Below are 16289 nucleotides of genomic sequence, written 5' to 3' on the forward strand. Positions count from 1 at the left end.
CTTCAGTAATGGAGACAGAAATGTAAAAGACACTTCAGTCTCTAGAGATTCATTAGCTGCTTTTCTTTAACACATAGTTGCCCATTCTCCCGGAATGTCTGGGAGACCCCCACATTTCTAGGAGACCTCCTGGGAGAGCAGGGTAACCTCCCGGTTCTTGCCCCCGCAATAGATAAGTGGTGGTGGGCGGGGCTTAATGACACACATATTGCATCATCTTAGTCCTGCCCGATGCTGTAATTGGCCAAAATTATGACAATCGTTTAGGGGGCATTGCCAAAATGATGTGACTTATCAAGCCCCGCCCCCACACACCCACCTCCCCTGGGAGCTCCCTGAAGCCAAGAGGAAAAATTGGCAAGTATGTTGTACAATGCACAGAAACCATGTTTCCTTAATACATGTGGCAAATGAACTACACTTGTAGTATCTTAACATAGAAAATATTTAGTGTATCCCCTGTTAGAGAAGTTATTTAGTGAACATAGTTAACAGACTAAAAGCAGAATAGTGAATCATCAGGTTTAAGCAAATCATGTGACGTAGCTGCTGTTGTGGAACTACAATTACCAGCATGCTCTGCTTCCAGCTCCACAACAGTAGCAGTGTCACGTGACTCCCGCCCCCAGGCTGTACAGCCGTCTGTGGTAAACATAAACACACGCACATAATGACTTCTGGAACCGCCCCCATTTCACTAGCCAATCAAGTGCCGGGGGTCGGTCCTTACCGCGGTCTCTGATTGCAGGAGCGTCTGGCGTAGCGCCTGAGTGACATTAAAGGCGGGGAGGCGCATGCGTAGTGCGTTGTACGGATTTGCCGCCATTGCTCCTGCTGTCGGTGCACCAATGCCTAAACGCTCGTACCCGTTCGAGAGCCTGGCTCCGCCGCAGCTGAAGACGCACATCAGCCAGAAGGAGCTGAGCCAGGGCGTGTGCGGCGAACACCTCAAGCGGGAGATCTTTGGTGAGACCTGTAAGATGGGTGTTTATGTGCAGGGCTGTGCTAGGCCAGGAGCAGGCTTGGAGGGGCATGCTGGTACTTGTAGTTCCACATTCTATAGCTCAGCATCTGTTTTGGGTGCCTTGTCCATGTGTAGCTTAGCAATTGTAGGAGGTTTAATCTTAATAACATTTATATTGCTGCTAATGTTGCATTGATAATCGGCTCAATCAGCCGACATACGACTGCTCGTTCAAAACTCGGGTCACTGTGTGCAGTGACACGATGATCGAAAGTCTGCCCAAATGGACGATTGTCGCCTCATTTGGTTGGTCGTACCGTTTAATATTTTCGTTCCAATCTCGTTTCCGCTGTGTAGTGTGTATAAACTTCCGACCGATCCACAACAGTGAGTACGAAATTAGTCATTGCTCACGACAACATGGCTGTAAAAAGTGGCTAAAGGGACGTCCGCTCTTCCCTTTATCGTCCTAAACAAGGCAAGTGTGTATGCATTCCATGGACCGAGCGATCGGAACATTGATCGCATTTAAAATCGCTCGGCATAAAAAGTTGGTGGAAAATTCTGCAGTGTGTACCTTGCTTAAGGTTTGCAGGTTAATAATTAAGTATTGAATTGTCAGTTTGACCTGTTATGTTCCTGCTTTTCACACTTTTTTCAATTGCAAGAACTTATTTTAAGTTGTGCAGTGTTGACACTGGGCATCCCCTCAAGTTAGACTTTGGTTTGACAATTTTAAATTATTGTACAACTTCAGCTACAGTTACTGGACCTATCTGAGAAATGACTTCTTTGGTGAGAGCAGCTCTGAAACTACAGATCTCACATATTAACTGGCAAATCCTGGGAGTTGTAGTTCCAGGGTTGCAGATCATCTGTAGGGCAGAGACTGGTTTCTGTTTGTTCCCCAGGTTTGAAGCAGCAGTTTAAGTGGTTACAGTGGCACTCATGAAAGCTGATGTAATTGTCAAATCTCCTGCTACCTGTTTTCAAATATGCTGCTCCCTAACTCGTTACTCATGATTTGAGCAGGGGATTTGAAATGGCCTGACTTGTAAAGTGAGCTGTTGCCAACATAAAGAGACTGACATTTCTGGTAAATATTTTTTTTTTACAGTTGGTTATTCAGATATACTAGTATAAGCTCCCAACAGTTGTCAATACTTGCTGTACTGTGTGTGTATGTATGTATATATGTGTGTGTATGTATGTGTATGTATATATATATATCTATATCACTGCAAGTGCCCAGAACTGGAAATCACCTCTAATTCCAGCACTCCCTAAAATTAACAAGATCCAACAGGGCTACAAAATGGAAACCATAGGTTTTAATCAGTCTACAGGGGGCTTCCTCCCTGCTTGTTAAGTGGTTTATATGGTATGAGTACTTTACGGATCATAGTTCAATCTTTGATCCGTGAGTACTGTGGAATGGTTTTTGCGTTGGGTACTTGGGCTAGACCCACTGGTACACGTTCTATAACCAGATAGTCTCTCGTCTTGTCGTCGTCCCCCCCTCTATCCGTCTGTTTTTCTTGTCTGTTCTCTTTGCCGTCTTTGGCTTATGTACACTGGGTCATAAGATGTGTTTTTTGTTTGTACCAATATTTTTTTCTCATTTTTATTTACTTGTCTGATTGTTTATCTAAGCAGTGTGGATTGTTCAATATAACTGATCTGCTATATGTACTCTGCAACCACTGCTATGTTTGTAATATGCTTTTCTAAAAAAACAAAACAAAAAAAGCTTTTGAGTTAAAAGAAAAATAAAAATATTGCTGCAGTACTCCTACCCTGCTAGCAGCCAGTGAAGAAAATGTGTTAAGCTGGGTACACACTACAGGCTTTCAACCAATTATCATGCCAATCACATGATAAATAACTGTTCCGATATCTGTGTGTATGCTTCCAAAATCGTGTTTTTATCATACCACAGCACATTGTATTGTGTGGTTTAGTAAACTGGCTAAAAATCACTATCAACGATGGAATGTTGGGCAAATTCTGAAATGTGTGTGGACTTAGGACCAGGAGTGTACAAAGATCTCTGTATAGTGTGCAGAATCATGATCTTTTCATCAGATGGTTATGACAGATAAAGATCACAGATCTGAAGGTAAATCGTGCAGGTGTGTACACATGAATCTGTCTGTTCATCTGGACTTTGTCATTGTTAAAATTGTTGCAGAAATTGCATCTGTAATTTTCTTTAGTGTACCCAGCTTAAAACACCTATTCTCTTAAAAGGCTTATTGACTCTTTGGTGCTAATCTGTTTCTCTTTTTTTGTTTTTTTGTAGAGAAAACAAAAAAGCTCTTGTTCAGTGGTGCAAAAGCAATTATGGGAAGTCAGGCATTCCAAAACAAAAATAATTCAGAAGGAGAGAACCCTATACCTGAATTATTAACTGGACAAACCACTATTGGACAAGATGGAAAGCTGCACAGGGCCTCTCAAACATGTAAGGATCATTGGAAACCCTAAGTGTTGGACAGCATGGTGTGTGATTGCTGCTATGTTACACTCCTAATATGACATGTGCAGATCTGTGAACCTACAGGAACACCACTGCTTATGCCAATCAATATGTTCTGCATGTGATTGCACAAGAAGCCTCTAAGAATTGTACCTCTACAAGTGCATGTCTTACTGTACTTCATGCTTTCAAAATGATTAACACCAAAAAAGAATCTAAGACTTCAGGAATTTCATGATAAGTATTTCACTGAGTTGAGGATACTTCATGTAAGCCCAAAAGCTGCTTAATTCCACAGTGCCTTTCTACCAGGGAATTTATGTTGGGTGCAACACTTGCTCTGAACCACAACAACCACTGGGCTTTTATCTGTTTACTGCAGTTTTGAAATAAAGTCTGTTGTGGTTTAGAGCATATTTTGGACAGATGTAGTTAGGAGTCCCACTGTCTTGTAAGAGGTAGTTACCAAGTATGCACAACCGAGCTTTGGATTGAGTGACTTCAGGACAGGTCATTGAATGAAACCTGTCCACACTGACAATGTTTCTAGCAATATTTTACTGCAATGTGATGGGCTGTCCTAGTGGTCTATCGTGGCCATCAGAATATTCCACTTTAGTCTGAGATTCAAGCCTGCAGTGTATTGTCTGTTAGAGCAGCTAGACCCATATTCAACAGATGTATCTTTACATCTGCTCCTTGTTGAATGCGGACGTGTGAGCCCCATTTCCGTGTGTTACAAGAAAACAAAAAAAACGCACATTACATTGCTTCTTGTGTGCCTAAAGCTGGGTACACACTACAAAATTTTCCACTAACTTTTTATGCTGATCGATTTTACATGCGATCGATGTTCCGATCGCTCGGTCCATGGACTGCATACACACTAGCCTTGTTTAGGACGATAAAGGGAAGAGTGGACGTCCCTTTAGCGACTTTTTACAGCCATGTTGTCGTGAGCAATGACTGTAATTTCGTACTGACTGTTGTGGATCGGTGGGAAGTTTATACACACTGCACAGCGGAAACAAGATTGGAATGAAAATATTAAACGGTACGACCAACCAAATGAGGCGACAATCGTCCATTTGGGCAGACTTTCGACCATCGTGTCACTACACACACTGACCTGACTTTTGAATGAGCGGTCGTATGTCGGCTGATTGAGCCGGTTATTGGATGAAAACTGTGTAGTGTGTACCCAGCTTTACTCATTCAGGGCTTGATTCTTTATGCGGCCATTAAATACTCTACACCACCAAAGTAGAGGTGTAAAGTCATTAAGTCATTTAGGGTCTAACAGTTGAATAGTTCTATAGGATTGCAAAAGTGGAGCTGGCCCTTGTTTTTTTTTTTTTTGTTTTTTGACTGTTCAACTGTTGTGAGTGAGGGCTTGTTTAAAGCCACTGCAGTTTATTTCAGGACTGTACAGATGTCTTTTTCTTTAAGCAGCACTGCCTGCGGGAGGATCGAAGGCTTGCTCTTCATGTGTTCGATCGGTTGGCGACAAAGAAGCGTGCAAGCAGTGTGAGCGGTACACTTGCAGAAACTGCAGTAAATCTTGTAGTTGCTGTTCTGCTATATCTTGCTCCTACTGTACAGTAATTATGTGAGTATATCTGAAGATGGGACTCTTGTGCTACATTCTGTTATGTGGTGTTTTAAGCATCCTCCTTCCAGTACCTTCCCTGGCCATTTTCATGTTGCAGTAGTTCCTTCTTTTTGTACTAAGAACTACTGCTGGAGACAGTGTTAGGCTTTAGCTGTACAAAAGTAGAGGTGATCTGTTGCATAGGGTAAACATGACAGCCTTGCTCAGTTAGGAGCTAGCTATGGTCTTATACGTGTTTGGTTATGATGTTACACAAAGTCTCCAGCAGAGGTCCTCAGAACAAGTGGATCCCGGACTTTCTCAGTTTGAGGCACCTTTAGGTTCCCCATAATTTATTCAAGGCACCCCTAAGCTAAAAACAATGACCAAGTAGTTGCCCGTCTTGCTTACCACTGGCCCTGGCCACAGCACCCCTGTCAGATCATGGTGCCATATGGTTTGGGAACCACTGGCTTAGTAGGTAGTACTGTAACTTGCAGACTCCCAAGGTACCCCTCCCTGCATCACCAATGAACATTGTAAACTCCTTTAAAATGTACCTGTTGCCTATGTACGTTGGAGTCTTTGGGGGATGAGCAAATATTTAGGACCAATAGCATGAGCCAGTGATGGGCTGCTGCCTATCGTGTGAATTGAGAGGTGCCAATCTTGCTGCACAATCAGGTGGGTGTCTCCTCACATGGAGCAAATTTTGACTTGTATTTAATACACTAAAGAACATGTAAAATCTGGAAGTGAATATTTTACAGGTTGATGAACCGTAATATGAACTACCTCTGTTTTAATGATAACCCAGTTACTGCAGCATTTTCCATAACAAATTGCATGTTGCATTTTCGTTTAATGTCAAAGGTGTATGGCACAGTGTAATAGTCTTGTGTAAACACATCACTTATGACCATACAACAATAAGTTTCTCATTTCCATAGCAAGTTTGACTCGTGCACTTGATGACCTTCTGCAGTCATTCTGCCACCATATGTGACTTGGTTCATGTAACCAGTTGAACTTGTTTTGCATAAATAGCACTGACTGTTAAGTGACTTCTGACCAAGCAGTCTCATTACGTCTTACAGTCATTAACTTTCCCTGGAAGTTGTAATATCATGTATTTGGGTGCACTAAGGCTAGATCGAAACCAATAAACCATTTTATTTATATATGGTCTTTACACTACACAGGAGACACTGGTCTTGGTCTATTCCTAAAATGGTGTTTCCTTATTTCAGCGACAGTGATCTTGGAGAGCGAGTGTACTGCACGGCATGTTCTGTATATGAAGTGTAAACAAGGGATTTGATCCTGCAAACTGCATGTTGTCTGTCTTTTTTTTTATATTCCTTGCACAGCTGTAATTTTTATATCTGTTTTTTTTGTATGCATTTTATATCTAAAATTGAGAAATTAAATAAAGTTTATAATAAACAATGACCGCTAGGTGGCAGTATTGTCTTACTGAACTGTCCTTCACTGGGGGAGGGAACCTGGTTCTTGGTTATGAATGGGATTATAACTTTAATGTCTTAAATGCTGTGCGGTGGTTGGCCAAGCTACATGTATGGTGTTGAAGATGAACCAGTTAAAGCCAGTGCCCTTTTGATTGTATTAAATGTCAAAATGATCCACTAGCTTCCATGTTACATCCTCAGAAACCATATATAAGAATACCACAAAGCTTAGCAATGATTTTCAAACTTTTAGAACATCCAGTGTCAAAAGAGCGTGGGCAAGGGATGGCTAGCGTGTGTTGGTGTAAATATTCTGTGCAACACCTTAATGCAAATAGAGGTTTAAAATTGAAATACCAATGTGTGAACACTGCCCTTCATTTGGGGTGTTTATTTTGGGGTTTTTTTTTTTGTGTGTTCTGGACAGTCCTACAAATTGCCCTTCTGCAAAATGAAAATAAATGTCATCTAAACACTGTATTGCACCAATCACTTTACAAGGCGGTCCTATTATAAAAAATTAAATGACAATTGTGTATTACAAAGTTCCACCCCTAAAGTCGGAACACTACCCCACTAATAACATAGCACCACTCTAGTGGAGATTATTCATAAATGATGTACAAATGTGGAGCAACCAGTCAACCTGACTGATCTAATGACAGTAGGACCTGTGGATTGCAGTAACACCTACAATGTTGCTGGTTATAATACAGGAAAGCTTTTATTTTGGGGAGCAAATACCATGGCATTATCTGTGAGGAGTTTGTATGTTCTCCCCGTGTTAGTGTGGGTTTCCTCCGGCTGTTCAGGTTTCCTCCCACACGCCGAAAACATACTAGTAGGTTAATTAGCTGCTAACAAATCGACCCTTGTCTGTGTATCTGTGTGTGTGTTAGGGAATTTTTAGACACTAAGCCCCAATTGGGGCAGGGACTGATGTGAGTGAGTTGTCTGTACGCTGCTGATGAATTAGTGGCACTATATAAATGGTGATGATGAAATACACTTAATAGTATATATAATTCTTTTACAGAGTACTAAAGAGAAGCGTGTTGATCTAGCAGTGTGGTAGTACTATGAAATAAAGCAGGGCCTCAACACTACCACACACTCGCAATACAGGCTTTTCACGTAGTCCCTTACCTGTGCCAACTGCAGAAGAGTGCACCCAGACTCTAACGTGACTTTCTCACCACTGGGCTTGCATGGCAATCTATCCACAGACTTTCATAAACAAATATCTTGGAATACAAAGTGCTTTTGTTTGGTTTTTTTTCACCTAATGGCTACTGCACAGTTTAAGAATGTGTTCAATTGTACTACATGGTAACCTCAATTAACAGGAGTTTACAGACAATAAGAGAACAATACTCTTCTATAGCCTTTCCTAGGTGCAGACTGTCCAATGAAGGGATTATTCATGTAATCTTGCAGCAGGGATCTAGCACAAACATCACCCTGTATTAGTTCCTGAACAGTCTGAATACTATATCATCATTTATTTACATAGCGCCAGCAAATTCCGTAGCACTTTACTATAATCCTAGTGACCCAATAACACTGGGTTCTGCTTTCAATGATCCCCTCAGATTCCCATGTTTGAGTTCTGGATTTCAACAGGGACCACCTCTTTGACTGCCCCTATTCGTAGCTCTTATCGCCTGGTGAGTGGTTTCAGGGCTAGGTCCTTGCCCCACGTCTGTTCATACTATCTGTGGCGATAAGGAATATTCACAATGGGCATAAACCTTGTTTAAACTAGAGGGTTTTACCACAACAGCTAGATTGGCAGCCTTCACCCATAGTCAAACTGTTGGTGTATTTTTGGTCTGTTTAGAGTGTCCGACCAACCACAGGTCTTGGAAGCAGTTGGTCTCTTCCATGCATTGGGGCTGGGGGAGCTCTATGAAAGTTCTTGGAGAGGAGCTTTAATGTGTTATGCCTTTATCCTCCTTGAACGTACACATACAAATTCTGGTGTAAAATGTGCCCTTGCATATATGTTATATCTCCCCTATCTCGGGATGCATCCAGCTCAAAACCAGCATTGTTTCTGTGTCGGGATTACAAATGCATATACTCGAGCCCCACAAGAGGATGGAGATGTGGCTTGTCTGTGTTGTGATAGTAAAAGTAGCGGTACCCTGTTTGTGCACCGTAATTTGTGTGTGACAAGAGATAAGTGTCCAGATAGTTTTGCGTGCTGTAGTTCAAATGAAAATGACTTGCGTAATCCAAATAGATGGATTCATCTTGCTATAATATAGGTTCAATGATAATGACGTAATATCAGCTGGAGACTTCAATAAGCAAACAGCCAATTGAAAGTGAGTGCTTGTCATTGTGTATCCTTACGCGAATGCTCCGGTACCCACTAAAGATACATCTCAAGAAGTTTCTGTGGATGTGGCCCCTCTTCGTTAGGTTGAATCTCCAGGTTGTGTGCTACATTTACGTGTCCTTACTGTTGCCAACATCCACTTATCCATGCTACTGCTCCAGACATATGTCTAAGATATGCTTAAATCTGGATGCGGTGACATTTTGGTACACTAGTTGTCAGTATGGAAATGAATATTGATGCAACACAGGTGTAATATAAACTACATGGCCAAAAGCATGCGGACATCCTATTGCTAACTGGTGTATAAAATAGAGCAAACAGCAGTAGAGCGTACTGAAGAGCTCAATGTTGTCCAACGTGGCAGGGTCATAAGATGCCCCCTTTCATCAAGTCTGTTAAATGTCTGCTCTGCTACACCTGCCCTGGTTAACTGTAGGTGTTGTTGTGAAGTGGAAACATTGAGGAGCAACACAATCTCACAGAATGGAACCACTTAATGCTGATAAATAATCTATCCTCTGTTGCTGTTTGTCCAGAGCTTCATGGATTGGGTTTCCATGGGCATACAGCTGCACACAAGTCTCAGTCCACTATGCACAATTACAAATGTGTGCTGGAGTGGTGTAAAGCACACTGCCATTAGAGCAGTGCAAACATGTACTTTAGAGTGACGAATCATGCGTCACCATCTGGCAGTCTGATGGATGAATCTGGGTTTGGCGGATATACTGCCGATTGTAAAGTTTGGTGGATGAGAAATAACGGTCTGGGGCTGTTTTTCATAGTTTCGCCACTTAATGAAATCTTAAGACTACGGTATATAATGGCCTCCTAGAGACTTGGATGCTTCCAACTTTGTGGCAACAGTTTTGGGGAAAGCCTTTTTCTCCTCCAGTATGGAAATGCCCCATACACAGAGCAGCCCCCCAAAAATATGGTTTCCTGAGTTTGTTGTGGAAAAACTTGGCTGGTCTGTACAGTGCCCTGACCTCAAACCTAACACCTTTTGGGATTAACTGGAAAACCAATGGTGAGCCAGGCCTTATCGCCCAACCTCACTAATCCTCTTTTGGCTGAATGGACGGGAATCCCAGCAGTGGATAGCCTTCCCGGCAGAGCAGAAGCTGTTATAGCAGCTAAGGTGGGACCAACTCCATATTAATGGCTGTATTTTTGGAATGAGATGTTCAACAAGCACATATGGATGTGATGATCAGGTGTCCAAATACTTTTAACCATGTAGTGAACATAAGTGTCGCATGGTGACACTTTAAAACCATAGGGAAAGTGCTATCTGAATTCTCCTGATGAAAGGGTGTTGCAGACATGCTTAGCCTTTATTAACACTGCCTGACACCCTACAGAGTTGTTGACTGTCCGTCACCGTCTTATTGGAGGAGATGGATGTCTGACAAGTGAGTGCCAAGGTTCAGTCGTAGTTCGGTGTGTAGTTCTCCTTTTAATTTAAGATTTGCAGGAGTTTTGTAATCCATAGCATATGAACAATATATTCTATGCTTTAAGCAAAGCTGTTTCCATATTTCAATTTTGAGAATGCCGACTGACAAGCACCGTCCTCTAATTCACATTCTTATGAGTTGGTAGGAGTGAATATCTATAAACATACACCCTTTTATGTTGTATTATAGAATGTTTTATATGTGGAGAGACTACCATGAACTATATGACAGTGGCTTCTATACAGTAGATATGACATTTATTACGTAGTTGATCTGCATACAGCTGCTCATGAAACTGAACTAATCAGGCTACCACGGATAAGATCACAATGGCCTTTTATTTATCACCAGAAATAAATCACACAACCACAATAACTATAATTGCCCTGCACAGTAGGGATCTAATGATGGCATGCATCCGGATTATTGTGGAGAATACAGGCGGTGTTATGTTCCTCTCTCCAGCCTGTGTAGTGCCTCCGAGTTTAATTGATAAAAGTTTATAACATCGCTCCCTTTATCCTAAACAAATATGAACACAAACAGCAGTTGCACTCAGCAGCAATCCCGCCATTTGCTTTAAAACCAAAACAACAATTATCATAATAAAACTTAATGAACTTTGCTGACTCCCTTTTTTCTCCTGTTAATGGGTTTTAAGTTAACTGTTTATAACATCTGGTTGCTTGGCAAATTTCTCTTTCATTTGGCATTACTGCACTTAACACCAAATCTCGTCTACCACCTTCAATAAAAGCTGCTGCCATAGAAGGGTGAGGTTAGGAATCGCTTTTATGTTTAGTATCTAATTGCACACTTATCTATCTTACTACCAAATAGGATGGTTTCCAATTATGCCCCTCAGATGTCCCCGGATCTTTCACATCGACAAATGAAGCACAGAATTTGTCACGTCCCTTGTAAAAACTAGAGCAGGTTGCGGTTATAGGAAAGAAGATTTTTGTAGCATTCCAAATAACATTAGCACATGATCGAAACCTTAGGCCCAAATCATCTGGAGGCAACAATATTAGTGACTAAAGCTTCATTCATAATGATGCTGGTGATAAAACATAATGGATAATTACAGAAGCAGAAACATTATCTTAAATAGAAAATATAGTGAAAGGTGTGAAGTAATGTTTGTTCCCAATTGTAAAGCGCTACGGAATTTGCTGGCGCTATATAAATAAATGTTGATGATTATTATAAATCTAATATATATTTTAACCTTTTGCTGTATGTGATGGCATCCATAAAAGGAAATCTATAGTAAAAACAATGTTATAGCAATATTACTTTGTGCACAGCACAGTTTGTAACACAAACACAGGATTAAAATTTACTGGCCCAAATTTTCACCATGATCTTCCATACACTCGATCATGGTAAAAAAAAATATTGACACCCTTTCACTTTTTTTTTTTTTCAAATAAATCACAATTTCCTCAGGGGCTTGCTGCCGACAGCTGCACACTGTGCAGGTCCGTTCAGCAGTGACAGTGTGCTGCCCGGCTGCTCTGATTGTGTTTTAAACACAATCAGAGCAGCGGGGCAGCACACTGTCACTTGCGAGCGGACCTGCACATACTGTGCAGCCGCCAGCAGCCTTAGAAGTCGGAAAGGGGCGGGGCCTAAAGCTCTCCCCCTACATCGCCCCGGGTAGGGCAATTTCCTAGATCCGCCCCTGCATCAGGGATAATGTAAGCTCTAAAGAAAATAAAGATGTGTTTTCAGAGAGCATCTAAAGATTTTGAAGGCTGTGGGAAAGTGATTCCACATGGTAGGGAATTCCATAAGTGGGGAGCAACACGGGAGACGTCTTGTAGGCAGGAGGAACGGGTGGTATATCCTTTTAAGTCAGAAATTGAAAATATAAGGCATTGACATGCAAGGCTTAATATTTGGAGTAAGTTTGACCAAATTATGTGCTACCAATCACCCTCTTTCTATAGCCATAGATAGACTTCTTGTACCTCTCTACTGGCAGATTGGTCCACTCTTCTTGTGCAAACTGTTCCAGTGTCCCAGATTTAAAAGGCGGTCTTCTCCCACCAGCTGTTTACAGATCGCTCCACATGTATTTTATGGGATATAGATCTGGACCCATTGCTGGCCATTTCAGAACAGTCCAGCGTATTGTCTTGAACCATTTCTGGGTCCAAGCACCTAGCCATGCAGTCTCCATTTGCAAACATTTGTGATATAAAATGGGTCGTTCTGAAGAGCTCAGTGACTTCATGCGTGGTACGGTGATAAGACGCCACCTTTGCAATAAGAAAGTTTGTGAAATTTCATCTCTGCTGGATATTCCCCGGTCAACTGTAAGTGATATTGTTAGTAAAGTGGAAGCATTTAGGAACAAGAGCAATTCAGCCACAAAGCGGAAGACCGCGTAAAATCACAGAGCGGGGTCAACCAGTACTAAGGGGCCTGGTGCGTAAAAGTTGTCAACGCTCTGCTGATTCCATAGCTGAAGAGTTACAAATTTCCACTGGCATTAATGTAAGCACAAAAACTGTGCGGCAGGACCTTAATGGAATGGGTTTCCATGGCCTAGTAGCTGCACGCAAGCCTCACATCACCAAGACCAGGGGTGGGCAAACCTGTCCTCAAGGGCCATATCCAGTTCATGTTTTTAGGATTTCTGTCTGTAGAAACAGGTGGGATAATTACTGACCCAGCCAAATAGATTAACTCAGCTGTACATGATTAAAGAAATCCTAAAAACAGGAACTGGATATGGCCCTTGAGGACAGGTTTGCCCACCCCTGACCAAGACCAATGCCAAACGAAGGATGGAGTGGTGTAAAGCACACAGAACTGTTACTTTGTGTTGGTACTGGAAGTTGTGGTGTACAGACCAGCTCATCTCCATAGTGAACGGTGTTACATAAAAATGCGGGGAGAACACGCCTCAAAGTAGGTAAGAACCATCAACGTCATTTGTCTGTTACTTAAATATACCAATATAGAGCGGATGTAACGACCCCATTCTTTACATGAATTTTAAAAAGGAAACCCTCCCAAATGCATTGGAAATTTTCACATGGAGCGCCGTCTTCTCCATGTCGTTTGTTAGATGTTCCTCAGTTCTGGGGGATGGATGGTCCAAGTGTTCCCCTGGAAATCATATATTTTCCTTTGGAAACCAATATAAACCGTGAGAAGCTAGGAATAATTTGATACACTAATAAGATAGTGGTGGGCACAAAGATAAACCACGCAAGTCTAGACTCGTAAAGTGGCTGGATCAATACCCATCTCTATCCTTGGAGACTACCATTTATAGTGATGTTACCACAATGCCTATTCATCAACCTGTAGAAGATGACTGTCCAACCATCACATTTGCCCAAAATGCGACACTCTTAATTTCTGATCTCTTCCACTGCCTCTGGGTCTATCCCAAAATCTAGATCCAGGTTTGGATGTTTGCCAACGACCATTTAGTTAAATTTCTACTCTTAAACCCTGAATGGCCATTTAACCAAATGGTAGCAGAGTCATAAAAAGGCAGAAAAATAAATAATAATAATAAAATACTGCTATTTCAGCAGCTGCAATAAAAAGGGTCCTGTAAATGTGGGTCCAGAATCCTCCCTCTTCTTATTAATTCTACAGAGAGAAGCTTTTCCCCATGGTCAAACTGGGTTGGCTCTATCCCTCCACAAAGGAACAGGTCTGCAGGTGCCTTCATCACACTACATGGTACAATACTGGGCTTTGCCTGCAAGACCCACCCATGTATCCATTATACCCACCAAGTGGAAGTCTTTTTGGTGTTTCTTGTCCACGTTGGTCTCTTCATGCCTCACCACACTGTTTCTTCTGGATGTTAAAGACATCACTTCTCCCGTTTCACTGCTTTAATCACCAGGGGCCTGATTCATTAAGGAACTTAAATTATGAAGTTTCTTATTTTAGTCTCCTGGACAAAACCATGTTGCAATGCAAGGGGTGAAAATTATTATTTAACTTATGTGCAAAACAGAAAACTAATTTTCACCCCTTGCATTGCAACATGGTTTTGTCCAGGAGACTAAAATAAGAAACTTCTTATTTTAAGTTCCTTAATGAATCAGTCCCCAGGTGTGCAAATACATGTATCTACTATTCATGTGCGATCACTAAATAAATATGCCTTTGGTTCATGTAGTGTACTGCCATGTACTTACTGATGTCACTGGACTCTGAGCATTTCTATGCTTCACTAAAAAAAAATGGAATGGGTCAATTGTATAACTTTTTTTTTTTTTTTTTTTTTTTTTGTTTAAACTGATAAAAAAATCACAAGAAAAACTGAAACACTCCAATCTATAAAGCAGGGACTTACATCGATTTTAAAAAGGTTTCTCCCATTCATATCAATGACTTCCTCACAATATTAAAATGAATTGGAAAAGCTATGGAGTTTCCCACAACTAGCCAAACAAACCAAAAATCGGAGATTAATCATATTCATGATTCATGGGAAACTTACTGAAGTTGTCAGGTGTATTCCAAATGATCCTGCTTCACAACCCCTCCCCTCCCGACACTCCGGGAGAGATGGCAAATATGCAATATTGTCTTAGCCCACAACATGACTGCCTCAGCTGTGTGTGTTCATAACAATTTTGCCACTTGTCACAATTTCGGAGTGTAATGACAAACTTATTTTCGTAAAGCAACTTAAAGTGTGAATGAATAATGATGCCAATAATTTTACTAAAAGCACATGAATAATGGGACACTAGTCCATATATATATATATATATATATATTCTACTATATAAATGCCTAGTGGCGTGTGTGAAAAAAAAACAAAACAAGCTGCAGCGCCACCTGCTGGGCAGAGTTATACACTGACCTATATATTTCTTGAAGGAGAAGTCACAGTTGGGAGTGGTTGGTGGTTGCCTGGGGTGACAGTGGGGAGTTTTTAACACCTTAAGTAGCTTGATGAAGGATGTGGCAATGAAGATGAAGGATGTGGCAATGAAGATGAAGGATGAGGTGATGGAGAAAAATGATGAGGTGGTGACATGTGGACAAAACCACGTTAAAATGGGCGCTTGCGTCGGGAAGTAACGCTCTTCCCCTGAGGAGGCCTGGGCTAGGCCCTAATGCATGACAAGAACCTTTTTAACACCTTAAGTAGCTTGATTTGACTAGAATGCATGAGTATCATGCACGGGTTATTATATATATATATATTATACACCTTTGTATAGTCCATCGTTTTTCTATATTATCTGACTGATTTTGGTACCAGCATTGTAACTGGCTCCCATGGTTGTAGAGAGATCAAAAGGAAGTCACGAACAGTGAGCTCCAGAAGCCTAAGGACCATTGTAAACAAAACAACATTTTGGAGAGAGACCAGACACTTTGGTTAAGCAGTTTTTTTTTTGTTTATTTTATGCATTAAGAGGGAAACTGCATCATAAGTAAAAATGCTACCGCTTAAAACATAAAAAAGTAATGACAGGGCTTTTGCAAAATGTTGATGCTTAAATTTGTTGTGAATTCTTGGAATTCCCCCCCCCCACCCCTCCCCTCTTAAATAGTTACCCTTTTGCAACAAAAAACCCTCAAAACAAAACGAAAAACTAACTGCATTACATAATTATACAATAAAAAGTGACAAAATAAAAAGCTACAAGAAAGCAATCTATAACCGTGTACAGTCATGTGCAAAAGACAAGTTAAGAATTTTTTTTTCCTATAAAAATAATAAAAAGTAACAATACAAAATGGGGAACATTACAATAGGAATAATAATCAAATAAAAATGTTCACTTCATAACGCCTTTACATTATTTCATCAAGCTTTAGATTTTGGTAAAACAATGATTTTTTTAATTTTGTACGGTCTGTAAAATCCTTCATAAAATGCTGCCAGCTGAATTTACAGCAGCAAGTTTACACACATTTTTACAGTCTACTTCCCCTTTTTAATTGTGAATAATACGGGATACACAACTGAGGGGCCTA

At 41.0% G+C, this 16289-nt stretch overlaps 1 protein-coding gene across 2 annotated transcripts; it reads left to right on the plus strand.

The window, feature by feature from the left end:
* The first annotated feature begins 779 nt into the window (after positions 1-779).
* Positions 780-6486, plus strand: SIVA1 (SIVA1 apoptosis inducing factor). Of its 2 annotated transcripts, none has more exons than XM_075191747.1 (4): positions 780-966; positions 3267-3428; positions 4893-5052; positions 6285-6486. In XM_075191747.1, exons 1-4 carry the CDS (start codon positions 795-797, stop codon positions 6340-6342), a joined length of 552 nt encoding a protein of 183 aa, XP_075047848.1. In that variant the 5' UTR covers positions 780-794; the 3' UTR covers positions 6343-6486. The 2 variants fall into 2 exon arrangements, with proteins under 2 accessions (XP_075047848.1, XP_075047849.1); XM_075191748.1 differs by having other exon boundaries at positions 781-966; positions 4896-5052.
* Positions 6487-16289: the final 9803 nt, after the last annotated feature.

The sequence above is a fragment of the Mixophyes fleayi genome, chromosome 12 (assembly GCF_038048845.1).
Source record: "Mixophyes fleayi isolate aMixFle1 chromosome 12, aMixFle1.hap1, whole genome shotgun sequence".
NCBI lineage: Eukaryota > Metazoa > Chordata > Amphibia > Anura > Limnodynastidae > Mixophyes > Mixophyes fleayi.